This window comes from Schistocerca nitens, chromosome 2 (genome assembly GCF_023898315.1).
Source record: "Schistocerca nitens isolate TAMUIC-IGC-003100 chromosome 2, iqSchNite1.1, whole genome shotgun sequence".
NCBI lineage: Eukaryota > Metazoa > Arthropoda > Insecta > Orthoptera > Acrididae > Schistocerca > Schistocerca nitens.
This window is the reverse complement of record NC_064615.1, coordinates 223,152,771-223,173,528: the sequence shown is the minus strand read 5'-3', so window position 1 is coordinate 223,173,528 and position 20,758 is coordinate 223,152,771. Positions and strand designations below refer to the sequence as shown.

The 20,758-nt window shown below is 44.4% G+C and overlaps 1 protein-coding gene across 2 annotated transcripts in view; it reads right to left on the bottom strand.

Moving 5' to 3' along the window:
• LOC126235944 (uncharacterized) overlaps window positions 1-20,758 on the bottom strand; it is a 336,591-nt gene that overhangs the window by 151,650 nt on the left and 164,183 nt on the right. For both annotated transcript variants that reach the window (XM_049944915.1, XM_049944914.1), the window contains exon 2: window positions 18,166-18,289. In XM_049944915.1, the coding sequence (XP_049800872.1) occupies window positions 18,166-18,289 (124 nt within the window). The remainder of the gene's footprint in view (window positions 1-18,165; window positions 18,290-20,758) is intronic.

Genomic DNA, 20,758 nt, shown 5'->3' with positions numbered 1-20,758 from the left:
CACTGCCGACTTTTCCCCATCCTTCCCTAATCCGATGAGACCGATGACCTCGCTGTTTGGTCTCTTCCCCCAAACAACCCAACCTAACCCACAATCAACCATCCGCCCCATACGTGCCGGAGTTCCCCAAGGCTCCGTTCTTGGTCCGACGTTGTATTCCTTGTACTCGGACCTGCCGCAGTCTCCCAGAGTCGATAGTGCAATATATGCTGATTACACCATCCTATACACCAGAAATAGATGGACCGAAGCGGTACACCGACGCCTACAAGACGCCTGCCATGACCTAGAAGCCTGGTCCCGCAAATGGCGTATTGGATTCAATCCTCAGAAGAGCCAAGCCATCGTTTTTACGAAACGAAGAGTTATTCACGTTCAAGAAATTTCACTTTTTGGCACTGCATTGGCATGGCAATACACAGTTACATACCTTGGAGTAGTCTTGGATGCTCAACTCAACTGGACTCATCAAGTTGACTCTATTTGGAATAATGTCAACCAGAGGATTGGGGCCCTCTATCCTATGATTAATGAGAACTCCGCGCTATCAGTTGAAAATGGCCTGCTGATATTCAGGATGTTTATTCGACCAGTAATGGATTACGCGTGCCTCGTCTGGGAAAACGCAGAACATATCCTTCTGCACAGACTTCAGACAATGCAGAACCGAATTCTAAGAAGAATCTCACATGTTTCCACATCGTCCACTCCACGAAGCAGCGGGGGAACCGGAAGTCCTTGCCAGGATTCAAGCTACAGCCCGGAAATTTTACGAGAAGGAGGAGGCCTCCAGCAGTGAACTGATCAAGAACCTGGGCGCACCGAACGAAGACAGAGACCGCTATAAGCGGCCCGTGGCTCTGCTGTTTCGCTAAAAGCCTTCAGCACCCCAAGGAGATGCAACAAAACCAAAGATAGTACCCAAATCAACCCAAATCACCCATACCGTAATAAAGAAGACATAAACACTCCCAGAAGCTCCAGATACAGTCCTCTACACTCAAACTGGTAGTAAATGCTCACGGGTAAATACTACACGTACACAGACCCATAGTCTCAGAAGATTGGCGGACCATAAGTAAGGGACCCGGCCAGCTTGTCGACCAGTCGCTGGAAACACCTGATGAAGACCCTGAGTTACGACGTCGAAATACACTCCTGGAAATGGAAAAAAGAACACATTGACACCGGTGTGTCAGACCCACCATACTTGCTCCGGACACTGCGAGAGGGCTGTACAAGCAATGATCACACGCACGGCACAGCGGACACACCAGGAACCGCGGTGTTGGCCGTCGAATGGCGCTAGCTGCGCAGCATTTGTGCACCGCTGCCGCCAGTGTCAGCCAGTTTGCCGTGGCATAAGGAGCTCCATCGCAGTCTTTAACACTGGCAGCATGCCGCGACAGCGTGGACGTGAACCGTATGTGCAGTTGACGGAATTTGAGCGAGGGCGTATAGTGGGCATGCGGGAGGCCGGGTGGACGTACCGCCGAATTGCTCAACACGTGGGGCGTGAGGTCTCCACAGTACATCGATGTTGTCGCCAGTGGTCGGCGGAAGGTGCACGTGCCCGTCGACCTGGGACCGGACCGCAGCGACGCACGGATGCACGCCAAGACCGTAGGATCCTACGCAGTGCCGTGGGGGACCGCACCGCCACTTCCCAGCAAATTAGGGACACTGTTGCTCCTGGGGTATCGGCGAGGACCATTCGCAACCGTCTCCATGAAGCTGGGCTACGGTCCCGCACACCGTTAGGCCGTCTTCCGCTCACGCCCCAACATCGTGCAGCCCGCCTCCAGTGGTGTCGCGACAGGCGTGAATGGAGGGACGAATGGAGACGTGTCGTCTTCAGCGATGAGAGTCGCTTCTGCCTTGGTGCCAATGATGGTCGTATGCGTGTTTGGCGCCGTGCAGGTGAGCGCCACAATCAGGACTGCATACGACCGAGGCACACAGGGCCAACACCCGGCATCATGGTGTGGGGAGCGATCTCCTACACTGGCCGTACACCACTGGTGATCGTCGAGGGGACACTGAATAGTGCACGGTACATCCAAACCGTCATCGAACCCATCGTTCTACCATTCCTAGACCGGCAAGGGAACTTGCTGTTCCAACAGGACAATGCACGTCCGCATGTATCCCGTGCCACCCAACGTGCTCTAGAAGGTGTAAGTCAACTACCCTGGCCAGCAAGATCTCCGGATCTGTCCCCCATTGAGCATGTTTGGGACTGGATGAAGCGTCGTCTCACGCGGTCTGCACGTCCAGCACGAACGCTGGTCCAACTGAGGCGCCAGGTGGAAATGGCATGGCAAGCCGTTCCACAGGACTGCATCCAGCATCTCTACGATCGTCTCCATGGGAGAATAGCAGCCTGCATTGCTGCGAAAGGTGGATATACACTGTACTAGTGCCGACATTGTGCATGCTCTGTTGCCTGTGTCTATGTGCCTGTGGTTCTGTCAGTGTGATCATGTGATGTATCTGACCCCAGGAATGTGTCAATAAAGTTTCCCCTTCCTGGGACAATGAATTCACGGTGTTCTTATTTCAATTTCCAGGAGTGTACTATGTTGGGAAGACGCAGACGACCGGCTGTACATCCGATTCCACGAGAAGTCCGTTGCTTGTTCTCGGATGGCATAGATGCGAAGAGATTAGAAGGTCTTACAATGTCCTTGGTGTACGATACGTCGATCCTCCTTTGTGGTGGTCACACGCGGTCGGCCGGAACAATGACGACGAGTATGTTCCCATGCAGTCCATCATCAGGTCAATGTCGCATAGATGCGAAGAGATTAGAAGGTCTTACAATGTCCTTGGTGTACGATACGTCGATCCTCCTTTGTGGTGGTCACACGCGTTCGGCCGGAACAATGACGACGAGTATGTTCCCATGCAGTCCATCATCGGGTCAATGTCGCATAGATGCGAAGAGGTTAGAAGGTCTTACAATGTCCTTGGTGTACGATACGTCGATCCTCCTTTGTGGTGGTCACACGCGGTCGGCCGGAACAATGACGACGAGTATGTTCCCATGCAGTCCATCATCGGGTCCATGTCGCATAGATGCGAAGAGGTTAGAAGGTCTTACAATGTCCTTGGTGTACGATACGTCGATCCTCCTTTGTGGTGGTCACACGCGGTCGGCCGGAACAATGACGACGAGTATGTTCCCATGCAGTCCATCATCGGGTCAATGTCGCATAGATGCGAAGAGATTAGAAGGTCTTACAATGTCCTTGGTGTACGATACGTCGATCCTCCTTTGTGGTGGTCACACGCGGTCGGCCGGAACAATGACGACGAATATGTTCCCATGCAGTCCATCATCGGGTCAATGTCACATCCGAATGCTCCACAAATCTAGATATTGCACGATTCGACCAACCGGCCTAATGGAGACCCACAATGAGCCCCCTTTCAAACTCTGCCAGGTTCCGATAACGCAGTCTCACAGATTATGTCCTTTACAGCGATCACTCAACATCTAACACAGTTCACGCGCATTGTATACAGGGTGGTCCATTGGTCGTGACCGGGACAAATATCTCACGAAATAAGCGTCAAACGAAAAAACTACAAAGAACGACACTTGTGTAGCTTGAAGGGGGAAACCAGATGGCGCTATGGTTTGCCCGCTAGATGGCGCTGCCATAGGTCAAATGGATATCAACTGCGATTTTTTAAAATAGAAACTCCGATTTTTATTACATATTCGTGTAGTACGTAAAGAAATATGAATGTTTTATTTGGACCACTTTCTTCGCTTTGTGATGGTTGGCGCTGTAATAGTCACAGACATATGGCTCACTATTTTAGACGAACAATCGGTAACAGGTAGGTTTTTTAAATTAAAATGCAGAACGTAGGTACGTTGAACATTTTATTTCGGTTGTCCCAATGTGATACATGTACCTTTGTGAACTTATCATTTCTGAGAACGCGTGCTGTTACAGCGTGATTACCTGTAAATACCAAATCAATGCAGTAAATGCTCAAAATGATGTCCGTCAACCTCAATGCATTTGGCAATACGTGTAACGACATTCCTCTCAACAGAAAGTAGTTCGCCTTCCGTAATGTTCGCACATGCATTGACAATGCGCTGACGCATGTTGCCAGGTGTTGTCGATGGATCACGATAGCAAATATGCTTCAACTTTCCCCACGGAAAGAAATCCGGAGACGTCAGATCCGGTGAACATGCGGACCATGGTATGGTGCTTCGACGATCAATCAACATGTCATGAAATATGCTATTCAATACCGCTTTAACCGCACGCCAGCTATGTGGCGGACATCCATCATGTTGGAAGTACATCACCATTCTGTCATGCAGTCAAACATCTTGTAGTAACATCGGTAGAAAATTACGTAGAAAATCAGCATACATTGCACCCTTTAGATTGCCATCGATAAAATGGGGGCCAATTATCCTTCGTCCCATAATGCCAAGGTCGCCGATGTTCCACTTGTCGCAGACATCGTGGATTTTCCGTTGCCCTATAGTGCATATTATGCCGGTTTACGTTACCGCTGTTGGTGAATGACGCTTCGTCGCTAAATTACACGCGTGCAAAAATCCTGTCATCGTCCCGTAATTTCTCTTGTGCCCAGTGGCAGAACTGTACACGACGTTCAAAGTCGTCGCCATGCAATTCCTGGTGGATAGAAATATGGTACGGGTGCAGTCGATGTAGCCTTGATGTAGCATTCTCAACACCGTCGTTTTTGAGATTCCCGATTCTCGCGCAATTTGTCTGCTACTGATGTGCGGATTAGCAGCGACAGCAGCTAAAACACCTACTTGGGCATCATCATTTGTTGCAGGTCGTGGTTGACGTTTCACGTGTGGCTGAATACTTCCTATTTCCTTAAATATCGTAACTATCCGGCGAACGGTACGGGCACTTGGATGATGTCGTCCAGGATACCGAGCAGCATACATAGCACACGCCCGTTGGGCATTTTGATCACAATAGCCATACATCAACAGGATATCGACCTTTTCCGCAATTGGTAAACGGTCCATTTTAACACGGGTAATGTGTCACGAAGCAAATACCGTCTGCCCTGGCGGAATGTTACGTGATACCACGTACGTATACGTTTGTGACTATTACAGCGCCATCTGTCACAAAGCGAAAAAAGTGGTCCAACTAATTCATTCATATTTCTTTACGCACTAGACGAATATGTAATTAAAGTGGGGGTCCTATTTAAAAAACGCAGTTGATATCCGTTTGACCTATGGCAGTGCCATCTAGCGGGCCAACCATAGCGCCATCTGGTTTTCCCCCTCAGGCTAGACGAGTTTCGTTCTTTGTAGTTTTTTCGTTTGATGCTTATTTCGTGAGATATTTGGCCCGGTCACGATCAACGGACCACCCTATATGCTACCAGGCCTGGTAACAACACTGAACACAAGCAACATCAATGCACTCTGGTAGTCGTTAAATATGGCACAGATAACTACAGGTCTAATAATTTACTTACGCGCCGAAGGTGTGTGCAGTAAGTTACACTGACGTCCGACCATGTCTTCTGGGTGCTTTTTAGTTTTCTCAGGCGTGTGGTGCTTTACTTCCTTCTCATGATCGCCAAAACCTTGACTGTTATATCTAGAGTATCTCCGCATCCAAACAGAGAATAAATTTTGCTTTCCGCGATAGGAGTGTTCCACGCGAGTGCAGGCTTTCTCGGCGAATTTCATATATGAGGTCTTCACCGGTTGTCAGCCGAGTAGCATCGTCGTCTCGTAGCAACGTTTCGATGGAATGTGTCTCCATCATCTTCGCCTGAAGATGATGGAGACACATCCCATCGAAACGTTGCTACGAGACGACGATGCTACTCGGCTGACAACCGGTGAAGACCTCATATAGGAGTGTAACAGTTTGTAGAATAATGTGAATGAATGCTGTGTCTTGAGGAGTCTGTGGACGTTGGTGCCCTTCTCTGACGCTTCCTAACGCCTACGGTTTCCCGGCAGTTGGGAACAAGCAGCCGGTAGTCCTGCTTTCTGTGAAGGACGCCGGAGTGTCGTCATGCTGCAGGGGTCTTGCGATGCACGGAAAGACATGGAAGGCTTTTCCCACAACAAACGGCCGCAGCGCCGCTTCCTCCATGGCGTTCGTGCTTTTGACGTAATGCCCCAAATGGCGGAGTGACAAATGAACAATTTAAGAACACTCTGATAAGAGATATATGGAGATACTGCTTCAAACAAACATTAAGATTGATGTCCGTAACTATAACAACCACATCTTCGTCGTTTTCTGGCTATTTGTAAATTCTATGAAATAACGGATAGTCATTTTTGTAGAATAATGCCTGTTTCATTCATTTCCATTTTTATTGTTAAATTTTACGAATGTACCCAGAGGCCGTCTATGTGACTAAAATTTAACACGTTTCTAGATGAAAAATTTAAGGGCACGCTTATAAGAGATATATGGAGATACTGCTTCAAACAAACATTAAGGTGCTAACTGCCGACGTTGCCCAAGTTATTTTCGAATACTGCAAACTGTCATTTATGATGTGCTCGTTGTGTACAATTCATCCACGCTGTCACGATTTAAGTGATCCCTTCCAGACGAAAGAAGAAGCGTTTGTGGTTAATCTTCCAGGCCCCATCAACAGACACCAGCCCTCCAGTGCCTGTGACACGGCTCGGCAGCTCATTCTTGTACTTTGACACAGCACGTTCCCACAATTTAGGATCCTCAGCTACGGTTCGTCGATTGCGAGGTCGGCGGACAGAGGCCTGCAAATGACTTTTAGTGTAGTTATTTAGCAATTACAGCATCGACCTTAACGTCGTCATACACGTATTCCTTCTCAAGCATTCTACAGGTCATGATGGAGATACGCTTTCGTATTAGTCTGAAGGAAGGATTGATGTCTATGTACTCCACAAGTTTCGCAGTATGTGTTAATTTTTCTTAAGGGAAATATATAGTTACGTCAGCTGAATCGTCTGAATCTGTCTCAAGCACTGGTTCTTCAGAATTAATAGATACTCTTTTTTGGCATAAACACGTCGCCTTCTTCCATCTAGCTTACGAAGAGTCTTTTGAACAACGTAGCACTACTGGGCCGCTCTCAGTGGCTAGCTGCAGCCGTACCAGCATGTCTCTGAATTCTTCTATCTCCGTCTTCAGGATAACCTAAGTCTTCCAAGCATCCTTAAAGCACACGCTGCTGTATTCTCATTAGTGTTCTCCTTTGCACTTCCCATAATTAAAAAAAAGAAAAAATTTGTTCGAGGCACTGGACTTGTATTCGGGAGGACTGCGGTTCAAATCCGCACCCAACTATCCATACTTAGCTTTACCGTGGTTTCCGTAGGTTACTTAAGGCAAGAGCCGCGATGGTTCCTTTGGAAACCACATGGCCAACATCGTTGTCTGCCGTTTTAGCACCCGAGCTTGTACAGTGTCTCTATTGACAACGTCGAAAAAGGAATGTTTAATCAATGTTTTTCCTGGGGTCGTGCAGAAAACTCAGTACTTTTAAAATAAAAAAAATTATCGTTTTTGATCGATTATGACTTGCGTTAAACATGACGTGGTAGATAACACGAAAGAATTGTATGTCAGCCGGCCGGGGTGGCCGAGCGGTTCTAGGCGCTTCAGTCCGCAACCGCGCGACCGCTACGGTCGCAGGTTCGAATCCTGCCTCGGACATGGATGTGTGTGATGTCATTAGGTTAGTTAGGTTTAAGTAGTTCTAAGTTCTAGGGGACTGATGACCTCAGAAGTTAAGTCCCATAGTGCTCAGAGCCATTTGAACCAATTGTATGTTTTCATATCGTTTTCCTGGAAGAAATGATGGAGCTTCTTACTTACGAAACTACTAGCAAGCACCAGAAAGACTTTCCTCTACACAGCAGGTTTCAACACGTCACCTGATAGGCGAACATCTTGTGACTGCCAGCTGTGGCTCTTTCTACTGACATTACAAGCAGGAAATGTCACTGATGGGTCTAAAGATCTTGTGGCTGGTAAATATGACTCTTTTCCCTGATATTACATCAAGGAATTTTCACCTGAAGAGTGAACATATTATTGCTTATTACGGCTGTTTTACCTAATTGTACATCAAGGAAGGCAATTGTTGACGAACATCTTTTTGCTGCACAATATGCTAGACGATAATACGTCTGTGAACCTTCTTTATATACTACAGGATGTATTTTGTGGAAACTTTCGTTTCTAGCTTTGGGTCTAGCAATGCGAAACTTTACTTGCATAGATGTTATCTATGCCGGGTTTATAAGAATCCGGCAGTCGTCCATAGAAGTGCCGCCGAAGAAATTTTCGAACGGTTTCAACCCGAACCGGATCTTCCGTGACTGAGGGCGCAAATTTACACGTAATGATTAATGCATGACTGTGCAGGAGCGAAAATAATTGAATTTCCGCACTACAGGGAAGGTTGGAAAATTCACCGTCTAAAAAAGCTCTGCGTCGCGACTTTTTTTCCGCTGTCAGGTTGCCCAGACGCTGGACACGTATTCAGGAGGAAAAACAGAACAAGTCGCTGTCTGGCGTTTCAGAATCGGATTTACGTTGGTTTCGTTAACTCGTATCGAGTGCCGGAGTGGTTCCTTTAATAAATCACGACAAATAAGGTAGAAATTTGTTTGCAATCTGTCTTTCGTTCCATCATAGTTGTATAAGGTCAAGCAACTCCTCTTATTTGCTGCGCTTCCTTTGGTGCGTTCATGCATGGACAAGAGGCACATTTATGAACTGGTGGTGATGGTCCTTCAAGAAAGCATCTTTGAGTAAATACGGTAATATTAATTTTGCAGATTAGTGTAGGACAGGAAAAGTAAACTGTTCCATGCAGGCATTGAAATCACCAGGAGAGAGTCGTTTACAAGGCTTGTTTAGGAATCATTAGTGCCATGATATACATTGCACATGGAAAGCTTTTCGTAACCAGGCATGTGTGGTTATAGCGAATGCCGTTACATTTTTGTGCGAAGAGGCATATCTCATAAAAATCTCATAAAAAACCTGTGCTTGAGGGGGTTGCATGTATTACTGACGCTCACTACAGAGAATACAGGAGGGGGTAAACATTGATGCAAGTAAGCTACTTCTCAAGGCTTTACCACTTTGAAGAACCGCACAGGAGCGGAAAGAAAATTTTATTTTTAGCAAGCATTTGAGGGCAATTTATCAGGGGATTGACACATAATTTGCACATGAAGCGTAGTCTTTATTTTAGATTGTCAACAGCTTAATATGTGATGTTCACTACTCAACATTTTTACCGCTTTATGAGATGTCGTTCTGTCAGTACGTGTTCCATGTTTGGTTGATTGTTTATACACTGTTTCTTTTTCGGTACTCTAGTGAGAAATGATTAACTTTGAACGCCTGTATTTGCTGAACTATTAGTCATACTGACATAAGTTGTTTACAGACTCGCAAGCTGCTCACTCAAACTACTTATACGTTGTGTAACGTGCGTTGTTGTATTTGCACCTATTATTAGGTTTGTGCATAAGTTCGTAGAGTTTTTTGTTTTGCATATTGGTATACCGGTTTCTACGGATTCGTTTATCGATTGTCATTTTTTTTATTTGTAGTTCACTATTGCTATCTGAGTTTAGATATTGTTATTTTGTCATCTGGAGATAGTGAGTAGACCTGTGGACACTAGAACATGGCGTGCCAAATGGAGAAATAGGGATATTCGAAAATATTATTCTGTCGCTTTGAGTTTAACAGAAGAGTGACAGCAGCGGAGGAAGACAGAAACATTTCTGCACTGGACAGAGCGCGATAAGAAAATGGTTTTATTGTTTTAAGGTTCAAATGGCTCGAAGCACTATGGGACTTAACATCTGAGGTCATCAGTCCCCTAGACTTAGAATTACTTAAATCTAACTAACCTAAGGACATCACACACATCCATGCCCGAGGCAGGATTCGAACCTGCGAGCGTAGCAGCAGCACGGTTCCGGACTGAAGCGCTTAGAACCGCTTGGCCACAGCGGCCTGCTTTGTTTTAACGAGGATAGTTTCGACATAAATGGCTATCCACGTTCAGGAAGACCTTCGGGCTTTGACGAAGATTGTTTCAACGCATTAATCCACTATGATACACGTCAGTGCATTTGAGATTTGGCAAATGTAATGAACTGTGATCATTTCAGCGTCACGTGACATTTGCATGCAATAGGGAAGGTTAAAAAATCGGGTGTGTGGGATCGCATGCTCTAAGCCGAAATCACAGAAGTCAGTAGGTGGCGATATGTGCATCTCTGCTTGCTTCTCGTCAATTCAGTTGGGAACAAGAGCAACCATTCCTATCCTGTATCGTTAATGGTGACGAGAAATGATGTCTTTATGCTAACATAAAGAAAAGAAAACAATGGTTGAGCCCAAACAAAGCAGCAATTTCCCCTACAAGGACACGCGCGCATTCACAAAACATGATGTTAAGGATCTGATGGAATGGCGACAGTGTGGTGCGTTACGAATTGTTTCCTCGAGGTGTACCCATCAAATCTGGCATTTATTGTCAACAACTGAGGCGTCTTGCAGAACAACGACCAGAAAACGGCGTGAATTGATTCTATGCCACGATCACGCCCGCCCGCATTCTTCTTGTCTGACGAAAAGCACTGTACAGGAGTTACTCGACTGATCTTGTACCCTGAGATTTTCACCTTTTCCGCGCTCTGTCGAACAACCTCCAAGAAACTTCCTTTCCGGATGAAAATGCGCTCTGAACATAACGAGTTCTTCGCCTCAGAACCACATGGTTTGTATTGTCGCGGAATCGCAAAGTTACCCCAGCTTTGGCAGACTGTTGTAAACAATGACGGAGAATATATCATTCACGACTAAATTCTTTGTTATTTGTATGGAAAAACGCTACGAACTTATGCACTAACCTAATATAATACACTACTGGCCATTAAAATTGCTACACTACGAAGATGACGTGCTATAGACGCGGAATTTAACCGACAGGAAGAAATGCTGTGATATGCAAATGATTAACTTTTCAGAGCATTCAGACAACATTGGCGCCGGTGGCGACACCTACAACGTGCTGACATGAGGACAGTTTCCAACCGATTTCTGATACACAAACAGCAGTTGACCGGCGTTGCCTGGTGAAACGTTGTTGTGATGCCTCGTGTAAGGAGGAGAAATGCGTACCATCACGTTTCCGACTTTGATAAAGGTCGGATTGTAGCCTATCGCGATTGCGGTTTATCGTATCGCGACATTGTTGCTCGCGTTAGTCGAGATCCAATGACTGTTAGCAGAATATGGAATCTGTGGGTTCAGGAGGGTGATACGGAACGCCGTGCTGGATCCCAACGGCCACCTATCACTAGCAGTCGAGATGACAGGCATCTTATCCGCATGGCTGTAACGGATCGTGCGGCCACGTCTCGATTCCTGAGTCAAAAGATGCGGACGTTTGAAAGACAACAATCATGTGCACGAACAGTTCGACGACGTTTGCAGCAGCATGGACTATCGGCTCGGAGACCATGGCTGCGGTTACCCTTCTCGCTGCATCACAGACAGGAGTGCCTGGGATGGTGTACTCAACGACGAACCTGGGTGCACGAATGGCAAAACGACCTTTTTTCGGATGAATCCAGGTTCTGTTTACAGCATCATGATGGTCGCATCCGTGTTTGGCGACATCGCGGTGAACGCACATTGGAAGCGTGTATTCGTCATCGCCATACTGGCGTATCACCCGGCGTGATGGTATGGATTGGCATTGGTTACACGACTCGGTCACCTCTTCTTCGCATTGACGGCACTTTGAACAGTGGACGATACATTTCAAATGTGCTACGACCCGTGGCTCTACCCTTCATTCGATCCCTGCGAAACCCTAAATTTCAGCAGGATAATGCACGACCGCATGTTGCAGGTACTGTACGGGCCTTTGTGGATACAGAAAATGTTCGACTGCTGCTCCGGCCAGCACATTCTCCAGATCTCTCACCAACTGGAAACGTCTGGTCAATGGTGGCCGAGCAACTGGCTCGTCGCAATACGCCAGTCACTACTTTTGATGAACTGTGGTATCGTGTTGAAGCTGCATGGGCAGCTGTACCTGTACACGTCTTCCAAGCTCTGTTTGACTCAATGCCCAGGCGTATCAAGGCCGTTATTACGGCCAGAGGTGGTTGTTCTGGGTACTGATTTCTCAGGATCTATGCACCCAAATTGCGTGAAAATGTAATCACATGTCAGTTATAGTATAATATATTTGTCCAACGAATACCGGTTTATCATATGCATTTCTTCTTGGTGTAGCAATTTTAATTGCCAGTAGTGTACTTTCTATGTTCTCATTGCACTGCGTCCAGAACAGCGTGTAGAAAGGCTGTAAATTAACGACTGTGCTGCGTGTGAAAAAGCTTTGAAACAATACAACAGTAATGAGTGAGTTCTCCGTATTACTCAGTGTTTCTGTTCACTTTCGAGACAGCAACCAGATTCACTCATTCTTCAAAAAGTAGAATTAAAAGTATGTTTTTGGTATGCAGGGAAAGCGTTTTGCTTATTTTCCAGCAAGGAAACAAGAGCGTCAGTACTATGTAAAGAAAATTATGTGACGGTGGTAGTCTTGCGCGAAACTTGAGTCTGAGGGCGGACGACGGGCCGGATCGTGTTCGGCTGCCACCCAGCCGGCAGCATTCGATACGGGTGCGCTCCTCTGCTACGTCGCGGTGCGGGTACCATCGTGGTCGTCTCACGCGAAGCGTGGCTATCACCGACTGGAGACTCCACAAACCAGCCGCGGGCCCCGTGCCGGCCGCCGCAGCCTTCACCTCGACCGCGCCGCCGTCCCACTGACCAGCGACTAGTAGCCCGGAAGCGATAAAGTGACCGAGCCACGCCAAGCAATGCTGCCCGGGCCTCTGAGATAACGCGGACGCCTCAAGCTTTCCCTGCTCGTGGCGCGCGTCCGCCGCCGCTGTTATCTGCCACCCCACTTCCTGTGGTGCCTGCGGGTACTTATCTTGATCACATCTCATACAGCTGTCCGTTAAAATACGAATAAATACACGTTTGCCCTTTTTTTTAACTTCAAGTACGAGGGGCGTTTCAAAAGTCCGTGCAAAGTCCGAGAGATGGCGCCGCCGGCGCGTATCGAGGCCATGTTTAGTTAGTAGCATCTTTGGAAAGAACGCACGCCAAATTTCAGCCATGTTGTTGTGGTCTTCAGTCCATAGACTGGTTTGATGCAGCTCTAAATGCTACTCTATCCTTTGCAAGCTTCTTCATCTCCCAGTACCTACTGCAACCTACATACCTCTTAATCTGTTTAGTGTATTCATCTCTTGGTCTCCCTCTACGATATTTACCCTCCACGCTGCCCTCCAATACTAAATTGGTGATCCCTTGCTGCCTCAGAATATGTCCTACTAACCGATCCCTTCTTCTAGTCAAGTTGTGCACAAATTTCTCGTCTCCTCAGTTCTTTTCAATACCTTCTCATTAGTTATGTGATCTACCCATCTAACCTTGAGCATTCTTGTGTAGCACCACATGTCGAAAGCTTCTATTCTCTTCTTCTCTAAACTATTTATCGTCCACGTTTCACTTCCATACATGGATACACTCCATACAAATACTTTCAGAAACGACTTCCTGACACTTAAATCTATATTCGATGTCAACAAATTTCTCTTCTTCAGAAACGCTTTCCTTGCCATTCACAGTCTACATTTTATATCCTCTCTACTTCGACCATCGTGAGTTATTTTGCTCCCCAAATAGCAAAACTCATTTACTACTTTAAGTGTCTCATTTCCTAATCTAATTCCCGCAGCATCACCCGATTTAATTCGACTACATTCCATTATCCTCGTTTTGCTTTTGTTGATGTTCATCATATATCCTCCTTTCAAGACACTGTCCTTTCCGTTCAGCTGCTCTTCCAGGTCCTTTGCTGTCTCTGACAGAATTACTATGTCATCGGCGAACCTCAAAGTTTTTATTTCTTCTCCATGGATTTTAATTCCTACTCCGAATTTTTCTTTTGTTTCCTTTACTTCTTGTTCAATATACAGGTTGAATAACATCGTGGATAGGCTACAACCCTGTCTCACTACCATCCCGACCACTGCTTCCCTTTCATGCCCCTCGACTGTTGTAATTGCCATCTGGTTTCTGTACAAATTGTAAATAGCCTTTTGCTCCGATTGTCAAAAAATGTACGATAAAGAATTTCGTGTGGTGATTAAACATTACTTTATGAAATGCAAAACGCCTCAGGAGATTAAAGAGAAGCTCGATAAAAATTACTGTGACTCTGCACCTTCGATTAGAACAGTTTATAAGTGGTTTTAAAGTTTTCGGAGTGGTCATATGGCCACAAGTGTTCCTGATCGTTCTGGACGCCCTGTGGAGGTTATGACTCGAGATACCATTGATAAAATCCATGATATGGTGATGGATGACAAGAAGAGTTAAGGTGCGTGAGGTTGCTAGTGCTGTGGGCATCTCGAATGAATGGGTATATAATATTTTGCATAAACATTTGGACATGAGAAAGCTATCCGCAAGATTGGTTCTGCGATTGCTCACGCTTGGCAAAAAACGGAATCGTGTGAAGTGTTGCAAGGATGGTTTGCAGCTGTTCAGGAAGAACCCGCAAGACTTTAAGCGTCGTTTCGTCACTGTGGATAAAACATGGACACATTACTATACTCCTGAGACCAAACAACAATATTAACAATGGGCTATCAAGGGAGAATCTGCACCAGAAAAGGCGAAGACTAGTCCTTTGGCCGGAAAGGTTATGGCGACTGTCTTTTGGAATTCGAAAGGGATAATCCTCATCGACTATCTGCAAAAGGGTAAAACTATTACAGGTGCATATTATTCATCGTTACTGGACCGTTTGAAAACCGAGCTGCCCGATAAACGCCGGCGATTGGACCGCAAAAAAGTCCTTTTCCATTACGACAATGCACCAGCACATTTCAGCACGTGTAGTTGCAAAATTAAAGCAAATAGGATTCCAACTCGTTTCCCATCTCCCCCCCCCCCCCCCCCCCCCATTTTCCAGACTTGACTCCCTCGGACTACTGTTTGTTCCCCAATTTGAAGAAATGGGTGGCCGTACAAAGATTTTATTCAAACGAGGAGGTGATTGCAGCAACTAATAGCTATTTTGCAGACTTGGACAATTCCTATTATTTGGAAGGGATCAACAAATTAGAACAGTGTTGGACGAAGTGTGTAAGTCTAAAAGGAGTCTATCTCGAAAAATAGAAAAGGTTTACCCGAAACACGTAAGTGGTTTTTATTTTTGCACGGTCTTTTCAAACGCCTCTCGTAGGTATGTTCGGTGATAATTGATATCGGTATCATATAGTGTCGATGTCATACGTTTAAGAGTCGTAGTTTGAATATCGATCATTAAGTCCTTGCAACAGTGTGGCATCGATGTTAAAGAGGAAGCCAGGCTACTTGTTACCATTTTGCGTAAATTTTTCATCGTGTAAACGAATCTGTTTGTGAACGTGTCTCATAACGGCCCCAGTACAGCTCATGTCAAATGTGGCGACGGCTAAAGCTGGAATACTGGGTACTGTTGTAGCTAAACGTATTCATTGCTCATTCAGTTCACACTTTACTGGTGTCAGGTAGCATGCGCCCGTATTGCTTGATATGTTTCCTTTTCAACTGTTAAAAAATGTTACTTCAAATTACGTGAGCATATTTTCTTTTTATGATACGCAAGAATTACGTTTGATCTACGTAAATACCGGTTGTCCCAGGAGGAATGGTCAATATTCCGAGATAAGACAGGAATGATCGTTTGGAGGAAAACAGTCTAGTAAAAATGGGCTCTTAAATCTATACTTAAGAGCTACGAGCAATTCGTCTTCGATAGTGTGAAACAAATCTCAACTACTGCAAGCCCTTTCGTTTCCTATTTTGAGGGGTGGTGGTATCTAACGAAACAAAAAAGGGTCCAGTAAACACGGGCTCCAAAGTGGACATCTTAAGAGCTATGAATCCTTCTTCAGTAGAAAAGATATGTTTCACAGTAGCGCAGATGAAAAAGTGTGCATAGCTCTTACCGTATTTATTTTTGAGCCCATGTTTAGTACACTTATTTGCTCGAATGATCGTTCCTATCATATCTCTGAATGTTGAACAATCTTCTTGCGAGATCCTCTACAAGCGATTATATAAAGGATGCCAACATATCCACAATTAATGTTTCTCAAATGTTCTGCCAGTATTCGAATAATTTACACGCTCGTCTGTTACTCTGAAAGATAATTATTGCGTCATTTTTTTTTCGTTTTCCGTCGTTTAATTGTTGCGAGTGATACAAACTTAACTCTCTCTAATTCTGTCACAGTCTGCGTACCGTTGAAGATCTTCACGATATGATGCGACAGTAAAGGGACGTTGTATTCGTCGACAAGCGATGGCAACTGTTGTTACTTTTTGACACTTTCGTTATTACGAAAAACACTACAAAAATGGAAGAGAATTCCATGTTACGATAACTATGGAGTGAGCAATAAGAATAAATTTACATCTGGATTATTAGTGGAGCTACGAATAGCTAATAAAATGCATTACAATCAGTACGCAAAACGTTGCAAGAACATAATGTTAACTATTGATGTACTTATTGATTAATAAATATGACATCAGATGTATTTGTGTGTTGCGATCACGCCGTTCTTCATAGTGAGCACCATAAAAGTGCCCTGGAAAATATTTCATGCAACTAAAGATAGGCAACCCAACTTACATCATATACTCCCAGCATGGATGTGTAAGTTGGGTTGCCTATCTTAAGGCGCATGCAATATTTTCCAGGACAGTTTTACTTTGCCCACCTGTATGCCGGGTACAAACGACAACTGTTTACAACATACACAATGGTGTTGATGAAGATGAGACGAACAAATTGATGCAGGACATTTGTGGTTACCAAGCCAGGAAAGAATCTCAGGCCGTCCTACAAAAGCCTTCTAAGCTACAATGCATGTGCGCAGCGAGGGTTTATTTCTTTTTATCGCAAAAAGTGTCCTTTTTACGTCAACATGTTGTGAATTTTCACAGCAAAAAATGAGCAATTACATCGTTTTTTTCTGACTGGCTTTCTTACTACGAAACTTCTGTCCTTATTTAGGTTAAGTTTCGATCAAATTGTAAACGTAATTAGTTTTAAAAGTCTTCTTCCTTTACTACCCCCACGGGAAAGTGCAAAGCATGTTAACGAAATAGCTGTCTAAGACGGTGACGTAAGAGTGCGAGAGGATATTGAAAATCTCGCGTGATGCGCATGCGCATTAGCTTAGGTGGCTACTGTAGACCAATTTGGTATTGTATACCGGCCTGATATACCACAATTGTCCTGTATTAATTTGTTCGTCTCGACTTCACCAACAACAACGTGGAACTTTGTAATCATTTACCGTTTACACCCTGTATATGCACCACTTAACATCGATGTTAGATATATCGATGTTCTGAGATCGATTATTATCGGCTATCGGTGTTTATACTCCAACAACGATTTGCCAGCATAGCACATGCCTAACTTTAAATGAAACTTAATTAACACTTCTGCATCACTGACAGATTGTGGATAGTAGTATGAGGGACACCTTTTTAAGTGTTTACCACATAGTTGTTGGTACCTGTTTTTCGAACGTTTCAAATGTTTGTTGATATGATGAAAATCGCTGTTTGTGCGTGTCACACAAAAGCACTGCGAATATCTGTTTAGGGATTTTGAGTGCTACGAACAAAAACGGCCTATGCAAATGGGTGTTCCAAACTTTTACGATCAAAAGCTACACTATTGTAGAGAACCAGTGATCACAAATGAATATTTCAGACAATACGACGTCTTGAGTGAGCGATACAGGCTACACGCTTGTTTGTAACCTGCTTTATGTTTCTGCATCGTCGTTGATAGCGCCACCTATTCATTTCTTACCGTGTCGAGTACACGGTTTAGAATCTTTTTTTGCCATCTGTGTAGTTTGACCCTGAATACTGAGCAGGTATTCTGTGTGTAGGGCCAACAGCCAATAAATAAACAGTGCATACACACACGCCTAGTCTGACTGTATGTCGATTAAACACGAGGCCAGCTACTTACTTGTGGGCGGGCGCTCCTTGGGGTAGCAGATGCGGAAGAGTCCTTTGGTGCGGGTGTAGTAGTAGTACTTCTTGTTCATGTTGTCCAGCAGGTTGTCTTGGCCGCCGCGTTTCGCCGCGTATTGCTGCACACACAAACAGAGACACGTCGTAAGCGCATGATAAAAACTGTAAAATTACAGGGTGGTCGTAATTAACTTTCGCAGCTTGGGCCAGAGCAGAAGGAAAACTATTTACCGTATGCGTAGGCAACTTTATAGGAATGATGTTGAGACTGTGCAGTGCAGGATTTGCGTTGTTAGTAGTGTTAGTGTAATGACTTGTCGTTAGGTGCCGGTACTGGTACGGCGTCGTAGGATTGACAAACAAGCACCAATGTACATTACAATGACAGACAGTCAACGTGGGTCTGGACAAGGTGAGTAGGGATTCACTCGTAAAGCAGCTTTATCAAATCAACAGCAATAGCACTGCTGCTCTTCGCCAGTATCGACGCTTTAATGGAATATGGAGAGGTCCTCTATCCACACTGTGACTGAAGAACGCGATTCGGAAGGTCGAATTAATTGTCGTTTTGGGAATTGCTCCTGGGAGAGACCGAAGGCCGATTTCGCCAAAAATTGTTGCAGAAGTTCCTGTTGCCATGGCTAAGAATGCTGGGCACAATATGCGATCATCAAGCAGTGCACAAGTTCTGTCACGACAGGTAAACATTCCATGGTCCAACGTTCGAAAAGTGCTGTCGAACAATTGTGAAATGGTTTCTCTAATGCGCTTACAGGCAGATGGTACGCAATTAAAAAATGTTTCCCCATCATGCGGAAATTAAAATGTATTTCTTTTAATGGTTTATTCAGTATTTATCTTCCACATGTCCTTACAAATGTTTCAACAATGTTTCATTATCCCACGATCACTAGTTTTTCATGGGGCCCTCTCAAGTAGCGGAAGTTTAATTGTAAGCGCCCTGTGCACCCAAGAGTAAGCTACAGTTGGTTGGAGTGGCCGACGAAATAAACGAGTATTTGTGCGACTGACAGTAGATACAGTCTACGATGGGTGTTTGCCCACTAGAGCCGATGATGGTACTGTCTATTGAAACTGCCGTCCGTGACCACTGACTGAAATGGTTTCGCAAGAATTTACGTTGCGTTGATAATTGACCATGGAAGTGCGATTTCTAAGACTTATCAGTATATCGTGGAATTAAAGTTAAAATCTTCTGGGTTGTTAGGCCGCTTCAAGCCGACAAACATGATCTCAAAAATTACCGACCAGTTTCAATGGTTCGTATTTCCTCCAAAATATTTGAATTTCTCATTTGCAGCTAACTAAACAATTACTTTGAGTCACATAATCTACATTCTAATAGTTAATTTGGCTTGCGCAAGGGAAGTAATACTACCACTGCTGCCCTCTCAATTGTGAATGAATAGTTTCACTTCTTTTTTGTGATTTAAGAAACGCATTTGACTGTATTTCTCATGATATCTAACTTGCTAAACTCAAATTATATGGTGTGCAAGACTCTGCATTGGCAGTAATTGTATCATACCTAAACAATAGGAAACAGTTTGTCAGAAACAGGCACTCACAGCTACAAAAAGTTAAAACAGTGGTCCCACAAGGTTCTGTCCTTGGGCCCTTCTTTTTATATAATTGCAGTCTATGATTTACCTCACTGTGTTCCCAATTATGTTATTTGTCGTGTCGATGAGACATCAGTGCTAGCTCAGCATAAGAACACATTAGTTCTTCAAGATATGATTCAAGATGGCATGCAAGCAGCACTAATTTGGTGCTCATCAAATATACTGCTGTGTAACCTGGTAAAAACCAGCAGATTATACTAGGATTGTCATAAGAGGTAGAGGTGAAAACAGTTAAAATTCTAGGAATTCACGTAGACTCCAAGTTAACTTGGGAAACACACATCAACCATACCTGTGCAGAATTATCTCGAGATTCTTGTTTAATGCTGAAACTGAGTGGCGTAGTAACAAAACAATTTCAGTCCAATGTAGAGTATGGGCCGCAGATATGGGGACATTATCCTCACATCAGTAAAATTCGAAAAATTCAAAAGGATATGATATGGGGGATGAGCAATGCTGGTAGGTTATACACTGCCAGGCACTATTCATAGAGCTCAAAATATGAACAGTCATCAACCTATCGGATTTTGAAATGAGGAAAGACATACACCATCATAACACTAGATATAAAATAAAATTAGAAACAACAAGGCACAGGCTGCCAAGAATAGGGAATTCCCGTCTAATCAACAGCTTAAGGATATTTAATAAACTTCCATGTCCTGCCCGATCAGCTCACAAAACCAGTTTCGGAAGCAAACTATGAAACTGGTTATTTATTAATCCTTTTTATTATGTAACTGAATTTGTGAATATAAAATCAATTGACATTAATTTTTAATGTTTTCGTTATGTGACGTCGCAGACTGTTTTTGTGTATTATTTTATTGTATATCCTATGATTTCTAGATTCTATTTGGAATATTTGATACTCATTTAGTTTTAAGGTATTATTGTAGGAAAATGTAATATGCTATCAATTTAAAATGCCTATTCCTA